The sequence below is a fragment of the Ursus arctos genome, unplaced genomic scaffold (genome assembly GCF_023065955.2).
Source record: "Ursus arctos isolate Adak ecotype North America unplaced genomic scaffold, UrsArc2.0 scaffold_24, whole genome shotgun sequence".
Taxonomy (NCBI): domain Eukaryota; kingdom Metazoa; phylum Chordata; class Mammalia; order Carnivora; family Ursidae; genus Ursus; species Ursus arctos.
Window position 1 is genome coordinate 24,740,082 of NW_026622919.1, and position 14,888 is coordinate 24,754,969.

The 14,888-nt window shown below is 63.8% G+C and overlaps 1 protein-coding gene across 1 annotated transcript; it reads left to right on the top strand.

Annotated features, from left to right (window-relative positions):
• Positions 1–223: 223 nt before the first annotated feature.
• XYLT2 (xylosyltransferase 2) lies at positions 224–14,152 on the top strand. Its single transcript, XM_026513130.4, has 11 exons — positions 224–405; positions 6,732–7,224; positions 7,530–7,705; positions 7,971–8,173; positions 8,582–8,662; positions 9,064–9,280; positions 9,388–9,564; positions 9,831–10,093; positions 10,381–10,576; positions 11,185–11,518; positions 12,944–14,152. Exons 1-11 carry the CDS (start codon positions 271–273, stop codon positions 13,264–13,266), a joined length of 2,598 nt encoding a protein of 865 aa, XP_026368915.1. The 5' UTR covers positions 224–270; the 3' UTR covers positions 13,267–14,152.
• The last annotated feature ends 736 nt before the right edge of the window (positions 14,153–14,888 follow it).

Consider the following 14,888-nt stretch of genomic DNA (forward strand, 5'->3'; position numbering starts at 1 on the left):
GGAGCCGGCCGCGGACGCACACAGGGAAGGCACCGCCAAAGAGGCGGACCCGGCGCGGCCGGGGCGGGAGGCTCTGCGGACCCAGGCTCCGCCCCCGGCCCGCGGGGCGCGGCATTTCGGACCGGTGGGCCCCGCCCTCCGCCCCGCCCCGCCCAGGCGCGCGCCCGGCCCGCCTCCTTGGGAGGGGGGAGCCGGCTCGGTCCGCGCCCAGGCGCGCGCCCGCGGCCGGGTTGCAGGGCCGGGCGCGCGCCCCGCGTCCCGGGCAGGAAGATGGTGGCGAGCGCGCGGGTGCAGAAGCTGGTGCGGCGCTACAAGCTGGCGATCGCCACGGCGCTGGCCATCCTGCTGCTGCAGGGCCTGGTGGTGTGGAGCTTCAGCGGCCTGGAGGAGGACGAGCCGGGCGAGGTGCTCCGACGGCCGGGCGGGCAGGCGGGCAGGCCGGGCGCGGGGGCGCGCGGGGTCCTGGCGGGGCTGCGGGCAGCCCCGGCCGGGGAAGTGGGGCACGGGCCGCGTGCGTGCCGGCGCGGGCGGCTGCCGGGAGCTGGGCGTCGGAGCCCTGGCGCCCCTTTCCCAGGAGGGCCCCAGGGACTGTGAGCGGGGGCGGTGCGTGACCCGGAGGCCCGGGCCGCGGGCGGGCAGGGGGCCCGGGCGGGAGGAGCGGGGCTTGGTGGGGTGGTCTCGGGCCCGGGGAGCTATGAAGGTCAGGCGCGGGGAGCAGGACCGGGAGGTGGGGCCGGGCCCGAGCCTGCTCGGAGGTGGGGAGCCCCAGGCCAAACTTTCTGAAGTTGGGAGGGGGCGGGGGTGTGCGCGTCGTGGGCGGAGGAGCGGGGCCGAGGGACCCCGGGCATCCGCGCCCAGCTGCGCCTTAAGCGCAGCCGCCAGTGGAAAAGTGGAGCCCGGGGCTGGAACTCAGTACGGCAACGGAGGGAACAGGGAGTGACCCCGAGGGAGAGAGCTAGAGTGTCCCCCAGGCGTGGCTTTTTTAGCCTGGGGTCTGAAGAAAGCCTTGTCTTCTGGAGGAGAGGGCTGGGGGGAGTGAGCTGGTGAGTGGCCTTAGGACATTAGGGAATGGGCGGGGAGGGGGGGCCTCTAGCTCTTAGGGAATGGGGACAGCATCGGCTGGTTTAGCAGAGCCTCAGGCCCCAGAGCAGAGGGACAGACCTGTCCAGCTCAGTACCCACATCCCTGCCCTGAGAGTGTCACTCACTCTTGGCGGGTTTCAGCTGAAGGCCCTGACGCGTCCCCTCCCAGGGTGGTCAGGAAGGGTCCAGTGGGGTCTGGGGCGGTCCTGGAAGGTCCAGGAGGTGAGCCAAACCCTGGCCCTAAGCTGTGGGCCAGAGGGCAGGGCTTTTCTGCCAATACCAATACCTTTTCTGCCACCCCCTTGGTTCTGGTGCCTCTAAGCCGAGTCAGACGCTCTGCTTGCCATGTCCTCTTGGGCCTCTCCACCTGGCAGTGTGAAGGCCAAGGGAGCCTCCATATCCACTTACCCCTCCTACATCTGGGCAGTCCGGAAAGCCTGTTGTGGAGACTGGGAGAAGGGCTGCCCTTGCCTTTTTGGGGGGAACCGAGAGGCTGGGATGGTGAGGGAGCTGTAACAGAGTGATGCGAGATCGATAACGGCAAAAGGAGCTGAGTGGGGCGGGAGGAGGCTGGCTCCGTGACATCGGAAGGGCGTGAGCTTGTTCTGTGCGGACCAGTGAGGAGGAGGAGGAGGAGGAAGAGTGTTTCGGGGTCAGTGTGAGAAGACTGGGCAGTTGAGACGTTCTCTGAGGTAGTTAGGGAGAAGTGCGAGCAGAGGCCGGTGACCGCTCCGGGGAGGGCCATGGCACAGCATCTCAGACTTCACAGAAACCAGTGGCCCTCGGCTACCTGGCTCTGTGAGTCTCTGAATGGGCCGAGAGATTGTCCAGGCCTCGAATCCCTGCTGCCCTGCCCACAGCCTGGGGCGGAGAACTGGGGCAGTAGAATAGTTGGGATCCCACCTCCCCACCTCCTCGTCCAGGTTCCTGGCAGAAGCTGATAGGGCTGGACTGGGCTGGAACGGAAGAGATCCTCGATGACCAGAAGGTCGTGCGGTCCAAGCAGCCATGGGTGCTTGGCCCTCTTCAGCAGCCCCCTCGCTGGAGCCGGGGGTTGCCAGGCAGCGTGGCATAATGCCTGGGAAGGTGGGCCCCCAAGTCCGACCAACCCACCTCCCCGTCCCGGGTCTACTTCCAGCACTACTGCCAAGTGGCAGTGAGACCACAAGCACATCACCCAACCTCCTTCCTGAGTCCTCAGCAGTGTCCCCCCTCAAGAGGGGGTACTGACAGCACGTCTCGCACTGGGCCGTTGTGAAGATGAAGCGACAATGATGCCCGTGAAGTATTTGCAGGAGTTCCTGGCACATTGCAGCGCTGCCAGTAAATAACGTGATCTCAGCTCTGCACACTGGGCATAGGGATTCATTCATTCGGTCAGTCAGTCAACAAACGATGGTTAAGACTGGGGATACGGAGGTAAACAAAGTAGACAAGGCCCAGGCTCCGGAGGGCAGACAGTGCAGGGAGAGACTGACAGTGGAAACTCGGTGGGGGTGTGTGTGTGCTGGTGGAACTGGGTGGTCGGGGAAGGCTTGGGCGGGAAGTGGCGTGCGCGCTGAAGAAGCCAGTCATCCTGGGGAAGAGGTGGGCAGAGTTTGGGCAGCCTGCGGAGAGTGGGCGTGGCTGGGTGTCCTCGAGGAATGGGAGGGAGGGTGTGGCGCGTTCCCCCGGAAGAAAGTTCTAGAGTTAGCCCAGGGTACCTCCTAGAGACCCTAGGGAGGGGTTCGGGTGCCGCTGTAGGTGAAGCGGAAGGGTGGTGGGGTCAGGTGCGCCTTTCAGACGCACACTCCGCCCATCTGTGGAGGGGCCCGAGTGGAGACCAGGGCTGACCATTAACATCCGAAGAGCCACTTTATGGTTTTAAAAGCTTTCACAAGCATGGTCTCACCACTTACTTGAAGCACAGTCTGAGACGGCTGGAGGTGGTGGGGTGTGGGGGAAGCGACTCTGTCTTCTCTGGCTCCGAGAAGGATACCAAGGAGGGCTGCAGAGCGAGGAAGTGGCAGAAGACTTTGAATGCCTCCTCAGTGGGGAGGGGAACCTCAAAGGCCAGAATGCATCCAGGCCAGAGGTCAGAGGGCCAGTCCCCACCCTCAGGAATCAAAGGGGACCCTGACCTCAGGGCTACTAGGGAAAGTCCCCTTGGGGGCACAAGTATGGAGCCCTGCTGTTGCCCATATGAGCACTGGTGGGAGGGGGCTGAGGGGGTGCTGGCCCTCCACCAGGGACCACCCCCCAATTCCTCACTGCTGCCTCCAGGTCCCCCAGCTTCCTGCGGGACTGACCTTCTCAGGGTCGGCCAGCTCCCCGCCGCAGTGCAGGGCACCAGCCTGCCCATCTCCTCCCGCATCCTGTCCCCCGCCGCAGCCAGCCTGGCCATGTGCCCCGTGCCCTGGCCTCCTGACCGACTTCCTGACTTGCTGCTACCGGCTTCCACCCGAGCGCCCCCAGCGGCTCTGCCCCCTCTGTCCACCCAGGCTCGAGAATGTCTTTCTCTGCCCACTGTGCAGCCGGCTCAGACGCCACCACCTTGACCTACGCTCAGCTCATCCAGGCTGCGGTCACCTTTCCTGGGGGCTGCCCGGTCCAGGGCGCCCTCCCCAACGCGGGTGTAGAGGGAGGTCTTCTGCCTCCTCCCACCCTGCCCTGCCTCTTGTAGTAGCTCCTCAGATGGGGATAGACACCCCCAGCTCTCATCGGCACCTCTCAGGAGATCAGAGGGCTGGCTGGGTGCCGTGCACACAGAGTGTGGGTGCGTGGTGGAGGAGCGGGGCTCTGGCCCTACGGCAGCTGTCAGCCTGACGGTTGGGGTGCCTGCTGTGCTCTGATGGGGAGGGGAGGAAAGGGGTCAGGGAGGGGAGAGCCAGCGGAAACTCAACCCGGTAGAGTCCATGGTGTCCGAGGGCCTTGGCACCTCTCCTGACTTCACATTTGACTATTTCCTAATCCTTTTCCAGGGATAGTAATAGTAATAATAATAATGAGGAGGATATTAGCATCTATCAAATGCTGAGTCTGTACCAGGAGTCTTACACTCATGCATTCATTCATGTATTCATTCGACATTTGTTGCCATTTCTCCCATTGCCAGACGCATTCTTCTGGGCTCTCGGAATGCACTAGTGAACAATACGACAGAAGCTAGGTCCTCATGGACATGCCATTCTTGTGAGTGCAGAAACACAGAATAACATAGAAGAAATAAATACATTCTAGCATGAGAGAAGGAAGTAAGTGCTGTGGGAAAAACGAAGCCGAGGATGAAGGAGAGCTGGAGTTTGCATCCAGTGGGTGAGGGTGGGCCTTGCTAAGATGTCATCTGAGCAAAGAATTGAAGGGGGCAAGGCATAGCAGTGGGGACATCTGGGGGAGGGCACTCCAGGCACAGGGGACAGTGCGTGCAGTGCGTGGCAGGTGGCGTGGAGGGACACCGAGAAGGCTACTTTGGCTGGAGGAGAGTGAGCTCGAGGTTAGTAGGAGATGAGGTCAGAAAGGGAGGGGTGGCAGGAGGGGCGGCCGGCCACAGCTCACATAGCTTCTGTGGTCTCTTGGAGGGGCTTTGGGTTTTGCCCTCGGAGGGGAGACCATGGGTGGTTTGGAGCAGAGGGGTGGTGTGGCGGGGCTTGTTTTAATGGGAACACGCTGCTGGGATGGGAACAGACCCGTCAGGAGACCAGAGAAGGAGCAGGGGGTCCAGGGGCGCTGGGCAGGGGTGGCCAGAGTGGAGGCCGTGAGCGGTGGTCAGACTCTGGACGTATCGTGAGGGTGGCCCCACCAGGGCTTACTGGTGAGGGATCCATGCGGGGTGTGAGGGAAACTAGAGTCCAAGATGACCCCCCAAAGGTTTTGACCTGAATGACTTGAAGGAGGGGGTTGCCGTTCACAGGATAGGGAGACTGACATAGGGGCAGGTCGGGGAGGAAGAGGTGGAGCTCGCTTGTGGACTCGTGGGTTGCAGAGCCCTGTCAAGCTCCCCAGGGAGATAGCGAGGGGGCAAGCAGGCAGTTCAACACCTGAAGGTTCAGGGAGCAGTCCGGGCCAGAGAGACAGCTGAGAGTGGCTGGAGTTCAGCGGCTGCTCCACGTCGCCCAGGAAGCGAGGGTAGGGAAGGGTCCCAGCGTGGTATGGGGAGGTAAGGGAGGGTGGGCCAAGAAGGCTAAGAAGGAGCGGACAGGGGGCAGCGGGCAGTCTAGTGAGGACGGCGCTGTAGACCAGCAGGTCATGCTATCTGTCAAGAGGCCAGGCCAGAAAAGGCCCGTGGCCTGTGGTATGTGGCCAGGGAGGCCCAAGGAGGAGGGGTCCCAGGGGACGGCGAGGGCCTGGTGAATGGCTGGTGGAGACAGCTCCTTCCAGCACACTAGCTCCCGCTCTCTCTCACTGATGCTCACACCTCTGTCCTGTTTCATAGCTGAGGGACCTGCTCAGAGACGATAGGTAGGCAGGCGAGCAGTCATACAGCGCCTCGCGCTCCTTCCATGCCTCAGCCACCAGACACAAGCCACACGTCCTCCGGGTGCCAGCTACTGCGCTGGAAACTGGGGGATGGGGCTGGGGTGACAGTCCGTCCCCTGAGAGCCCAGCCTGCTGGGGGGAACATTCCCCTCTGGGGCAAATGGGATGGTTCGCACGAGGGGACTCGGAGCTGGCTCTCAAAGGGTGGGTGGGATTTGGTCCAGCAGGGCAGGGCTCCGAGGAGGGGGACAGGGAGAGCTGGAGAAGAGGGTGGGTTACACCTGCCTTTCAGGTGTGACCGGGCCATCCAGGGAAGAGCCTGGTTTGAGAAGAGGCAGGGGAGCCAGGAAGCAGGTGTGGCGGCCGTGATTTCCCTTCTAGAGAGAACCCGCCGTGAGGAGCCGTCAGGTGCCAGCCTCCAGCTGCAGGCGCCTTGACGCTCTGCCTCAGCCCTCCAGCCGGTGACCGCGTGTGGCAGTGGTTTGTGCCATCTGTGCCATTCCCAGCAGCTGGCCAAGGCTCTCCCCGAGCTGCACTGTTGTCCGAAGCTCTTCCTTCTGTCCCTTCTCACACCGGGGCCGGCCTGCTTGGCAGTCTGACGGCTTGGCCTGCCGACTCCCCCGTCTGTGGGTGTTAACGCAGTGAAAGTCATGCACTCCGACTCCGTCTTGGTCTCTGCCTCCCAGAGGACCCCACCAGTACTGGGGTCTCGGGCTTCCCCTTTGTGCTCCCCACCAGGCCAGGCCCCTTTACTCTCGCGGCCTCCGCACTCCCCCATGGAAATGCTGTAGTTGGCAGAACGCTGTCCTTCTGTCTGTCCCCAGCCACAGCCGGCTGGGGACTCTTGTGTCTTCTGCAGGGTCTCCATGCCCTTCTTTTGTGACATTCATGTTCCTATTTGCTGAAAAAGAGAGCGGTGCCTGATTCCAAAGCACAAGGGAGACGCAGTGGCCTGTGGCGTGAGCACATGGGGACGGGGGTGCAGTGGTGCCACGGAGGCAGGGCGGCACTCCCTCGGCCGGCTGGTCAGGGAGGCCTCCCCGCGGAAGTGCTCCTTGTGCAGCGTCCTCCGGCGAATGGCACTCCTCGGGGCAGAGGGGAAGGCTGGGCCTTCTAGGCCTGAGGCCAGCAGGGAGCTGACCAGCGAGAGGAGAGCGACTGTCCCGGTGACCTGGGTCTGCCTGTCTTTTACAGAAAGGAAGGCAGAGGAAGCCACGGCCGCTGGACCCCGGCGAGGGCTCCAAGGACACAGACAGTTCAGCCGGGCGGCGGGGCAGCGCGGGCAGAAGGCATGGGCGCTGGCGGGGTCGCGCCGAGAGCCCCGGCGTGCCCGTGGCCAAGGTGGTACGGGGCGTCACCAGCCGGCACAGAGCCAGCCGCCGGGTCCCGCCGGCCCCACCCCCGGAGGCCCCAGGCCGCCAGAACCTGAGCGGGGCGGCAGCTGGGGAGGCGCTGGTTGGGGCGGCTGGCTTCCCACCACATGGAGACACGGGGAGCGTGGAGGGCGCCCCGCAGCCCACGGACAACGGCTTCACCCCCAAGTGCGAGATTGTGGGCAAGGATGCGCTGTCCGCCCTGGCCCGGGCCAGCTCCAAGCAGTGCCAGCAGGAGATAGCCAACGTGGTATGCCTGCACCAGGCCGGGAAGCTCATGCCCAAGGCTGTGCCCCGGCACTGCCACCTGGCTGGTAAGAGGAAGAGACAGCCATTGGGCGGAGGGGTGGCCGCCCCAGGCCGGGGGGAGGCGGGGAGGGGTGGCATGGCAGGGCTCTCCACCCTCATTTCCCAGAGGGGGAAAGCTCAGAGGGGCCCACCTCCCCGGCTAGGCTGGTGGTCAAGTGTACTGAGCGGCAGAGGCCGAGCTAGGAGCCAGGAGCATCAGGTCCAAGTCCCAGGTCCTTCCTTTGCAAGGCAGGTGGTCCCTCTTCCCACCTCACTCCGACCCTGCAGCCCAGGGAAGGGCCTCATCGATGCCCCTGTTCTCTCCTCTCAGGGAAGATGAGCCCCGGCATCCAGTGGGACGAGGTCCGGGCCCAGCAGCCCGTGGATGGCCCCCCGGTGCGCATCGCCTACATGCTAGTGGTTCACGGCCGCGCCCTCCGCCAGCTCAAGCGTCTCTTCAAGGCGGTCTACCACGAGCAGCATTTCTTTTACATCCATGTAGACAAGGTACTGCTGGGGGGCAACACAGGGATCTGAGCGAGTCGCACCAAGACCCAGCAGCTCACCCATAGCCAGGCTCCCTCATCTGCCCGGGGGGCCCCTAGATAGGGGAGCGGGCCTAGAGTGTGGGGAGCAGCCCGTTAGGAGCTGGAGCCCTGCCCTGTGGTCTGTCCATTCCATGTCACTTGTCCTAGGGGTGGGGTGGGGAGGTCGTAATGCCGGGGGGGGGGCCTCCCTGCGGCTGCTGAGTACCCCCCGCGTGCCCCCGCAGCGCTCCAACTACCTGCACCGCGAGGTGGTGGAGCTGGCCCGCCAGTACGACAACGTGCGGGTGACGCCCTGGCGCATGGTCACCATCTGGGGCGGGGCCAGCCTGCTGCGGATGTACTTGCGGAGCATGCAGGACCTGCTGGAGGCGCCCGGCTGGGCCTGGGACTTCTTCATCAACCTCAGTGCCACCGACTACCCGACCAGGTGCGGGGCGGTGTTCCGACTCCTCCAGAGTGGAGGGAGGGCGTCCTTGCGGAGGGAGGGGCCTGCTCCACTCCTGCCTTCCCCAGGCCTCCTTCTGGTCCCTGGACCCCAGCCGCGGTTTGGGGGAGGCACCAGTGAAAGGTGATGTCAGGATCGCAAGTAACAAGAGGCTAGGGAGCACGCAGAGCCCTGGACCTGGGGCGCACAGTCAGAGGGCAAGGGGTGGAGGAGGCTGCGGGTGCCCACCACCCCCGAGCACTATCCGGGGCCCGGGCACGTGGCTGGGATAGCTCTCCGGGAGGCAGGGAGCGGCAGAGGGTGAAGGCAGTGGGTGCCGGGGTGGGGAGTGCAGCCTGAGCCCGAGCCAGTCCCCTTACACACACTACCTGTGCCCCATCCGCTCCCTAGAACCAACGAGGAGCTGGTGGCTTTCCTGTCCAAGAACCGGGACAAGAACTTCCTCAAGTCACACGGCCGGGACAACTCCAGGTGAGGGGTCTCATCACAGCCCCTCCCCCACACGGCCTCATGGCAGAGCCTCCCAACCAAGCCCAGACTGAAGCATGCTGGTCCCTGGGCGCACGAGAAAGCCTGTCCCCTGGTCCCCACGACTCTCGCCGTGGCCCGTCTGCCCACCGCCCCCCACGACTCTCGCCGTGGCCCGTCTGCCCCCTGCCCCCCACGACCCTCGCCTGCCCCCTGCTCCCCACGACCCTCATCATGGCCCGTCTGCCCCCTGCCCCCCATGACCCTCGTCATGGCCCATCTGTCCCCCCGGCCCCCACGACCCTCGTCGTGGCCTGTCTGCCCCCTGTCCCCCACGACCCTCGCCGTGGCCTGTCTGCCCCTGCCCCCCATGACCCTCCTCGTGGCTGTCTGCACCCCTGCAGGTTCATCAAGAAACAGGGCCTGGACCGGCTCTTCCACGAGTGCGACTCGCACATGTGGCGCCTGGGCGAGCGGCAGATCCCGGCGGGCATCGTGGTGGACGGTGGCTCGGACTGGTTCGTGCTGACGCGCAGCTTCGTGGAGTACGTGGTGTACACGGACGACCCGCTGGTGGCCCAGCTGCGCCAGTTCTACACGTACACGCTGCTCCCCGCCGAGGTGGGTGACCCGGGTCCCTCCCCAACCCCGCGAGGCCGGGGAGGCTGTGGGACGGGGAGGCTGTGGGACAGGGCGCCCACGGCTCACCCCCTGCCCCGCGCCCGCAGTCCTTCTTCCACACGGTGCTGGAGAACAGCCCGGCGTGCGAGAGCCTGGTGGACAACAACCTGCGGGTCACCAACTGGAACCGCAGGCTGGGCTGCAAGTGCCAGTACAAGCACATCGTGGACTGGTGCGGCTGCTCGCCCAACGACTTCAAGCCGCAGGACTTCCTCCGGCTGCAGGTGCCTCCCCGGGACCCCGGGCCCAGCCTCCCCGTGGCCTTTCTCTGGGAAAGAAAGGATTCAGGCTGAGCCCCCATCAGAGAATCTGGGGCGGGGGGCGGGGGGCTTCCCCTGCAGCAGCTCTCGGGTTCCGAGGCTCTGCTGGCAGCAGGAAGGGCCCCGGGGGGTGGCTGATCTCTAGGCAGTGCTGCCAGGGCCCCCCCAACCCTAGCCACGCCTCCGGGGACCTCCAGACCCCTTCACCCTCGTTGCCTCTCCCACTCCAGCAAGTCTCCAGACCCACCTTCTTCGCCCGGAAGTTTGAGTCGACTGTGAACCAGGAGGTCCTGGAGATCCTGGATTTCCACCTGTACGGCAGCTACCCGCCGGGCACACCAGCCCTCAAGGCCTACTGGGAAAACACCTACGACGTGGCCGACGGCCCCAGTGGCCTCAGCGACGTCATGCTCACCGCTTACACCGCCTTCGCCCGCCTCAGCCTGCGCCATGCTGCCACTGCAACACCCCCGCTGGCCACCCCACTCTGCAGGTGAGACCTCCTTCTGACCTGTCGCCGGCCCTCCGCGTGTGGCGCCCTGTGGGGAGGCCAGTCAGAAAGACACAGCGCCGGCCCCGGGGAGCCCCCAGTCTGAAGCTGGGGGAAATGCGAACAAAACGAAGAGAGCAAGAGCCAGGCACATAGGTGCTGTGGGTGTGAGATCTGGGGCACAGGACGTGCCTGGGGATGGGACACCCCCAGAGCCCCCTCCCTGGGACTCCAGGCCAAGTCAGGTGTGCTGATGGCATCTCCCTTTCTCCCTGCTGGAACCTTCTTAGGTTTGAGCCCCGGGGCTTGCCGTCCAGCGTGCACCTGTATTTCTATGACGACCATTTCCAGGGCTACCTGGTGACGCAGGCGGTGCAGCCCTCAGCCCAGGGGCCGGCAGAGACGCTTGAGATGTGGCTGATGCCCCAGGGGTCGCTGAAGCTGTTGGGGCGCAGTGACCAGGCCAGCCGGCTCCAGAGTTTGGAGGTGGGACAGGTCCTCCCCTTGCTTTCTCCTGACCCCCAGCAAGACTCGGGGTAGTGGGAAGAGGGGGACAGGCACCAAGGGAGGGATAAGGACTGGGTTACGCCTTTCAGGACTGGGTTCACGGGCTCTTCTTTCCCAGCGGTGGAGCCAGTGTCTCCCCGGCAGGCGCACGCAGAGGAGCACAGAGGACACGCACTGAGCAGGGAGGGGACCGTAGTTGCTCTGCAGCGCGAGCCCCGTCTTCTAGACTGCAGTGATTCTCTTCTAGAGGGACTTTGGTATTCCAGTAGGCTTTGGAGTGTCCTCCGGCTCTTTCTCAGAGGCCGTGGCTTCGTGCGGGGATGGTCTCTGGGCGGGGCCGCACACCTCATCTCTGCCTTACCACCCCCACCACGACAGAGCGGGCCAGAGCAGGAGCCTAGAACAAATCTCAGAGCTGAGAAAGATCTTAGAGAAATCCTAGTCCAAGCCCTTCGTTCTGCAAATGGGGAAACTGAGGCCCAGAAAGGTAGAGGGACTGGCCGAGGTCACACGGAGAGTTAGAGGCAGCATCAGCGTAGAGAGGACTTGCCCCCCAGAATCCTGCCCAGCGGCCTCCCTCCTTACAGGTCGGCACCGAGTGGGACCCCAAAGAGCGTCTTTTCCGGAACTTTGGGGGGTTGCTGGGGCCGCTGGATGAGCCTGTGGCCATGCAGCGCTGGGCCCGGGGCCCCAACCTCACTGCCACCGTGGTGTGGATTGACCCCACCTACGTGGTGGCCACGTCGTACGACATCGCGGTAGACGCGGATACCGAGGTCACGCAGTACAAGCCCCCACTGAGCCGGCCCCTGCGGCCGGGGGCCTGGACTGTTCGACTGCTACAATTCTGGGAACCCCTGGGGGAGACCCGCTTCCTCGTGCTGCCCTTGACCTTCAACCGCAAACTACCTCTCAGGAAAGGTAAGGATCTAGGTTCAGAAGCCAGACAGAATAGTGTTCGCCAAGCAGATGACTGGTCCCAAGAGGCAGACCATCAGAGCTGACCCTCGAAGGGAAGGGGCCGGGTTGGGGCCTGCATGGTCTGTCCCTTAGGATCGCCGCACTGTGGCGGGGGTAGTGAGGCAAGCTTTGTGGTCAGGTGGACTTGGCTTTGGAATGTAGCTCTCACACTTTAAGTGGGACCTTATCCTTGGCAGGTTACTTGGCCTTCTGAGTCCCGGTCTTACTACGTGTAAAGTAGGGATAGAACTATTGGAGGCCTCCGGGGTGTGTGGGACACAGGTCCACTCCAACCAGCTCAAGTAAAACGGGGAAATTATTGGAAGCATGCAGGGCTGTCCCCCAGAACCCAGGCAGTGTCTCCGGTCCCCTCCCATGCACCCTGGGAACCAGAGGTGTTTCTCTGTCTCTGTGGGGCCACCTTGTCCCTCCTCCTGTCCCCTGTCTGGGTGTCAGCCCCAGGCTCTGGCTTCTCAATACATGATAGTTGGCCTCTCTGTGCCACAGAGACTGACCGGGGCCTCTTGGTTCCCGGGTTCCTCCTTCTTGGGGCAGCAGATCTGATGGGCCACCAGGCCACCGTGTGGCTGGGTAGGCAGGATCCCATGGCCCAGCCCCCACGTGGCTGAGGCTGAGGGAGCCGGCTCTGAGCACAGGCACAGGCTTCGGGTTTCCTGAAGAGGGGCCTAGCACAGCTAGCCCCGGGAGATGAGCATCGGGGTAAACGTGGCTTGTGTATAGTCAGTGCTCACGAGGTACGTAGGTGTTTCCTCCCTCTGGCTGCATCTTATCACGGAGAAGGTCAGGAGTAACCCCGAGAGGGAAGGGGTCCTGGGGACAAGCCACACCCCTGCTCTCCTGGGACTCCGAGCCTGATGCGGGAGACCGAGAAGGCTGTTCTAAGCTCAGGAGACAAACCCCGCAGGCGTCTGGTGCATGAGGGGAACAGGGAGTCGAGGGGGTAGGAGGTAAGGGGTGGTGGGAAGGGAGGCTGGCAAAGCGTGAAGGGCCCCACAGCCAAGGGCCCGAGGGTGGGGCCTCTGGTGGCTCTGGGAACCCCTGGAGGTGGCTGAGAAGGGGCACAGGGGACCGAGAGCAGACCGTTATTATGCGAAAGTTACCTTATCTTCCAGAGTGCCTTGATCCCACTGTTCTGAATCCTCAAGTTGGGAATTCAGAGATTCTAGTCTTGATTTTATAAAAACGAACAGTTTTACAGGCACAGAAGGTTCTGCGGAATAGCGCAAGGTCACGGGTCGCTCAGCGAGGTGTGACTCCCTGGTAGAATCGGGACAGGCGCTGGGGCGCCCAGACCTGAGTCCCAGGGCCTGGCCTTCGGGGAATCAGTGGGGCGGGGCCTGCTTACCGCCTGTTCTGCACCCCCAGATGATGCCAGCTGGCTGCACGCCGGGCCGCCCCACAACGAGTACATGGAGCAGAGTTTCCAGGGCCTCAGCGGCATCCTGAACCTGCCTCAGCCCGAGCCCGCGGAGGAGGCCGCCCGCCGGCACGCGGAGCTCACCGGCCCAGCACTTGAGGCCTGGACAGATGGGGAGCTGAGTGGCTTCTGGTCTGTGGCCGGACTGTGCGCCATGGGCCCCTCCGCCTGCCCCTCCCTGGAGCTCTGCAGACTGAGCAGCTGGAGCTCTGTGTTCCCCGACCCCAAATCAGAGCTGGGGCCCGTCAAAGCGGATGGGCGACTCAGGTAGCAGGGCCCCAGCCCGCGCCTCCGGATGACCCGGGGAATCGCACCTTACAGACAGTGGAGGGGTGTCCCCTCCCCACAGGCAAGAACCAGAGGCCCAGGCAGGCCACCCCTGCCAGCCATCAAGAGCCCCCGCAGACGGCAGGGAAGGTGGGTGTGGTCCTTACTGCTGTGGGTCTGCCGGGGACCAGAGGGGGGCAGGAAGTTGGGGAGAAGGGCTCCAGCTTCCACGCCCCACTCTTCCTCACTTTTCCTTCTAGGTTTCTTGTTGTTTGGGGGTCTTTTTGTTTGTTTTTAATGGGTGGTAGGGGGAGGAACTGGAAATGAAAACTGTGCAATAGGGCTCAGAGCAGCCCCAGGAAGTGGGCCATGGCTCTGGGGAGCAGGGACCTGACAAGCCCATCTGCCGTCGCTCTGGAGGAAGCTGGGCCTGCCTCACTCTCCAGGCCCTCGTTCCCCCAGCCTGGGCCTGTGGTGCTCACGGCTGAGGCTCTACGGGGGTGCAAGTGCCGTGCCAGGCTCTGAGGCCCCGAGACCAGGTGATTTGGGGGAGCTCTGCAGAGCTGGACTCTAGCGGGACAGCCTCTCCTCTTGTAGCCAGGGGACTATAGTAGAAGGGGTGGGGCTGGCTCTAGGGCTTTCCAGCATGTCTGACCCCTTGATGGGCAAGGCAGGGGGTCAGGGCCTGCTGGGACCAATGCAGAGTCTCCCCGGTATCCAGAACTGCTAGCAGGGCCTGGGCTTCCGCCCTGGAGGGGCGAGCCCCTGCGAGCAGTGTAGGAAGAGGACTCTGTCAGGGCTCTCAGAAGAACCTAGAGCAGCATTGTGCCTGAAAGCTCCGTGTGAAGTCTGAAATATGCAACAGAAGAAATATATCTCTATCTCTCTAAGTTGAGCCTCTGCGTCTTTCCTCCTGGGTGTCGGGAAGCCGGCACTGCGAGGCCTTCTCCTGAACATCTTGGCCGGTAGGCCCTGGCAGCCATGAGAAGGTGGAGTTTCGTTCCCCTACAGCAGGAACGGTTTAGAATCCAAGAACCAGAAGGGATGCAGGAACCCATCTAAAGCAGCTCCCTCGTTTTCTGAGGGCTAAACAGGCCGAGAGAGGCTTGGACACTTGCTTGTTGCCACCCAGGAGGCCTGCGCGACAGCCAGTTCGGTTCTCAAGTCCTGACCCAGCACTTCCACGGGATGCTGGCTTGTTTGCCTTTGGCCTCACCAGGGCCCATCGCACAAGCCCTCCTCGCTCTCCTGCCCAGCTCTGACGTGAGGCAGCTGCGGCCATGGCCTGGTGGTTACCGCTGGGGCTTTAGGGGTGAGAGCATCAGTGGCATGGGTCCCTGGCCACTGCCCTAGGCCCTTGGGAGAGCCATGCTAGAAAGGTTTGTCCTGCCTCCCTCTTCCGCCAAACCCTTTCTCCCTCCAGCTCTCCTGCCGATGTCAGCAGGGGCTCCGTGTCAGCCCTTCACACCTCACTTAACGCGGGAGCCAGGGTTTCTCAGACCTTTGAAATCCTCCCATCAGCGGGTCACTGCCGGCCTGCTCAGCTCCGCTTGGGGAACAAAGGGCTCATTCCTACTGAGACTGCCACATGTCAAGTTTTCCTAGTGGCCAGGAGAGGGCGCCCCT

What these genes read in the sequence shown, in the direction of transcription:
- XYLT2 (XM_026513130.4), top strand. Translation starts at nt 271, where the DNA reads ATGGTGGCGAGCGCGCGGGTGCAGAAGCTGGTGCGGCGCTACAAGCTG. An exon ending in CCGGCACTGCCACCTGGCTG is followed by an intron (nt 7,225 to 7,529) that starts GTAAGAGGAAGA and finishes CTCTCCTCTCAG; the next exon opens with GGAAGATGAGCCCCGGCATC. An exon ending in CTGGCCACCCCACTCTGCAG is followed by an intron (nt 10,094 to 10,380) that starts GTGAGACCTCCT and finishes GAACCTTCTTAG; the next exon opens with GTTTGAGCCCCGGGGCTTGC.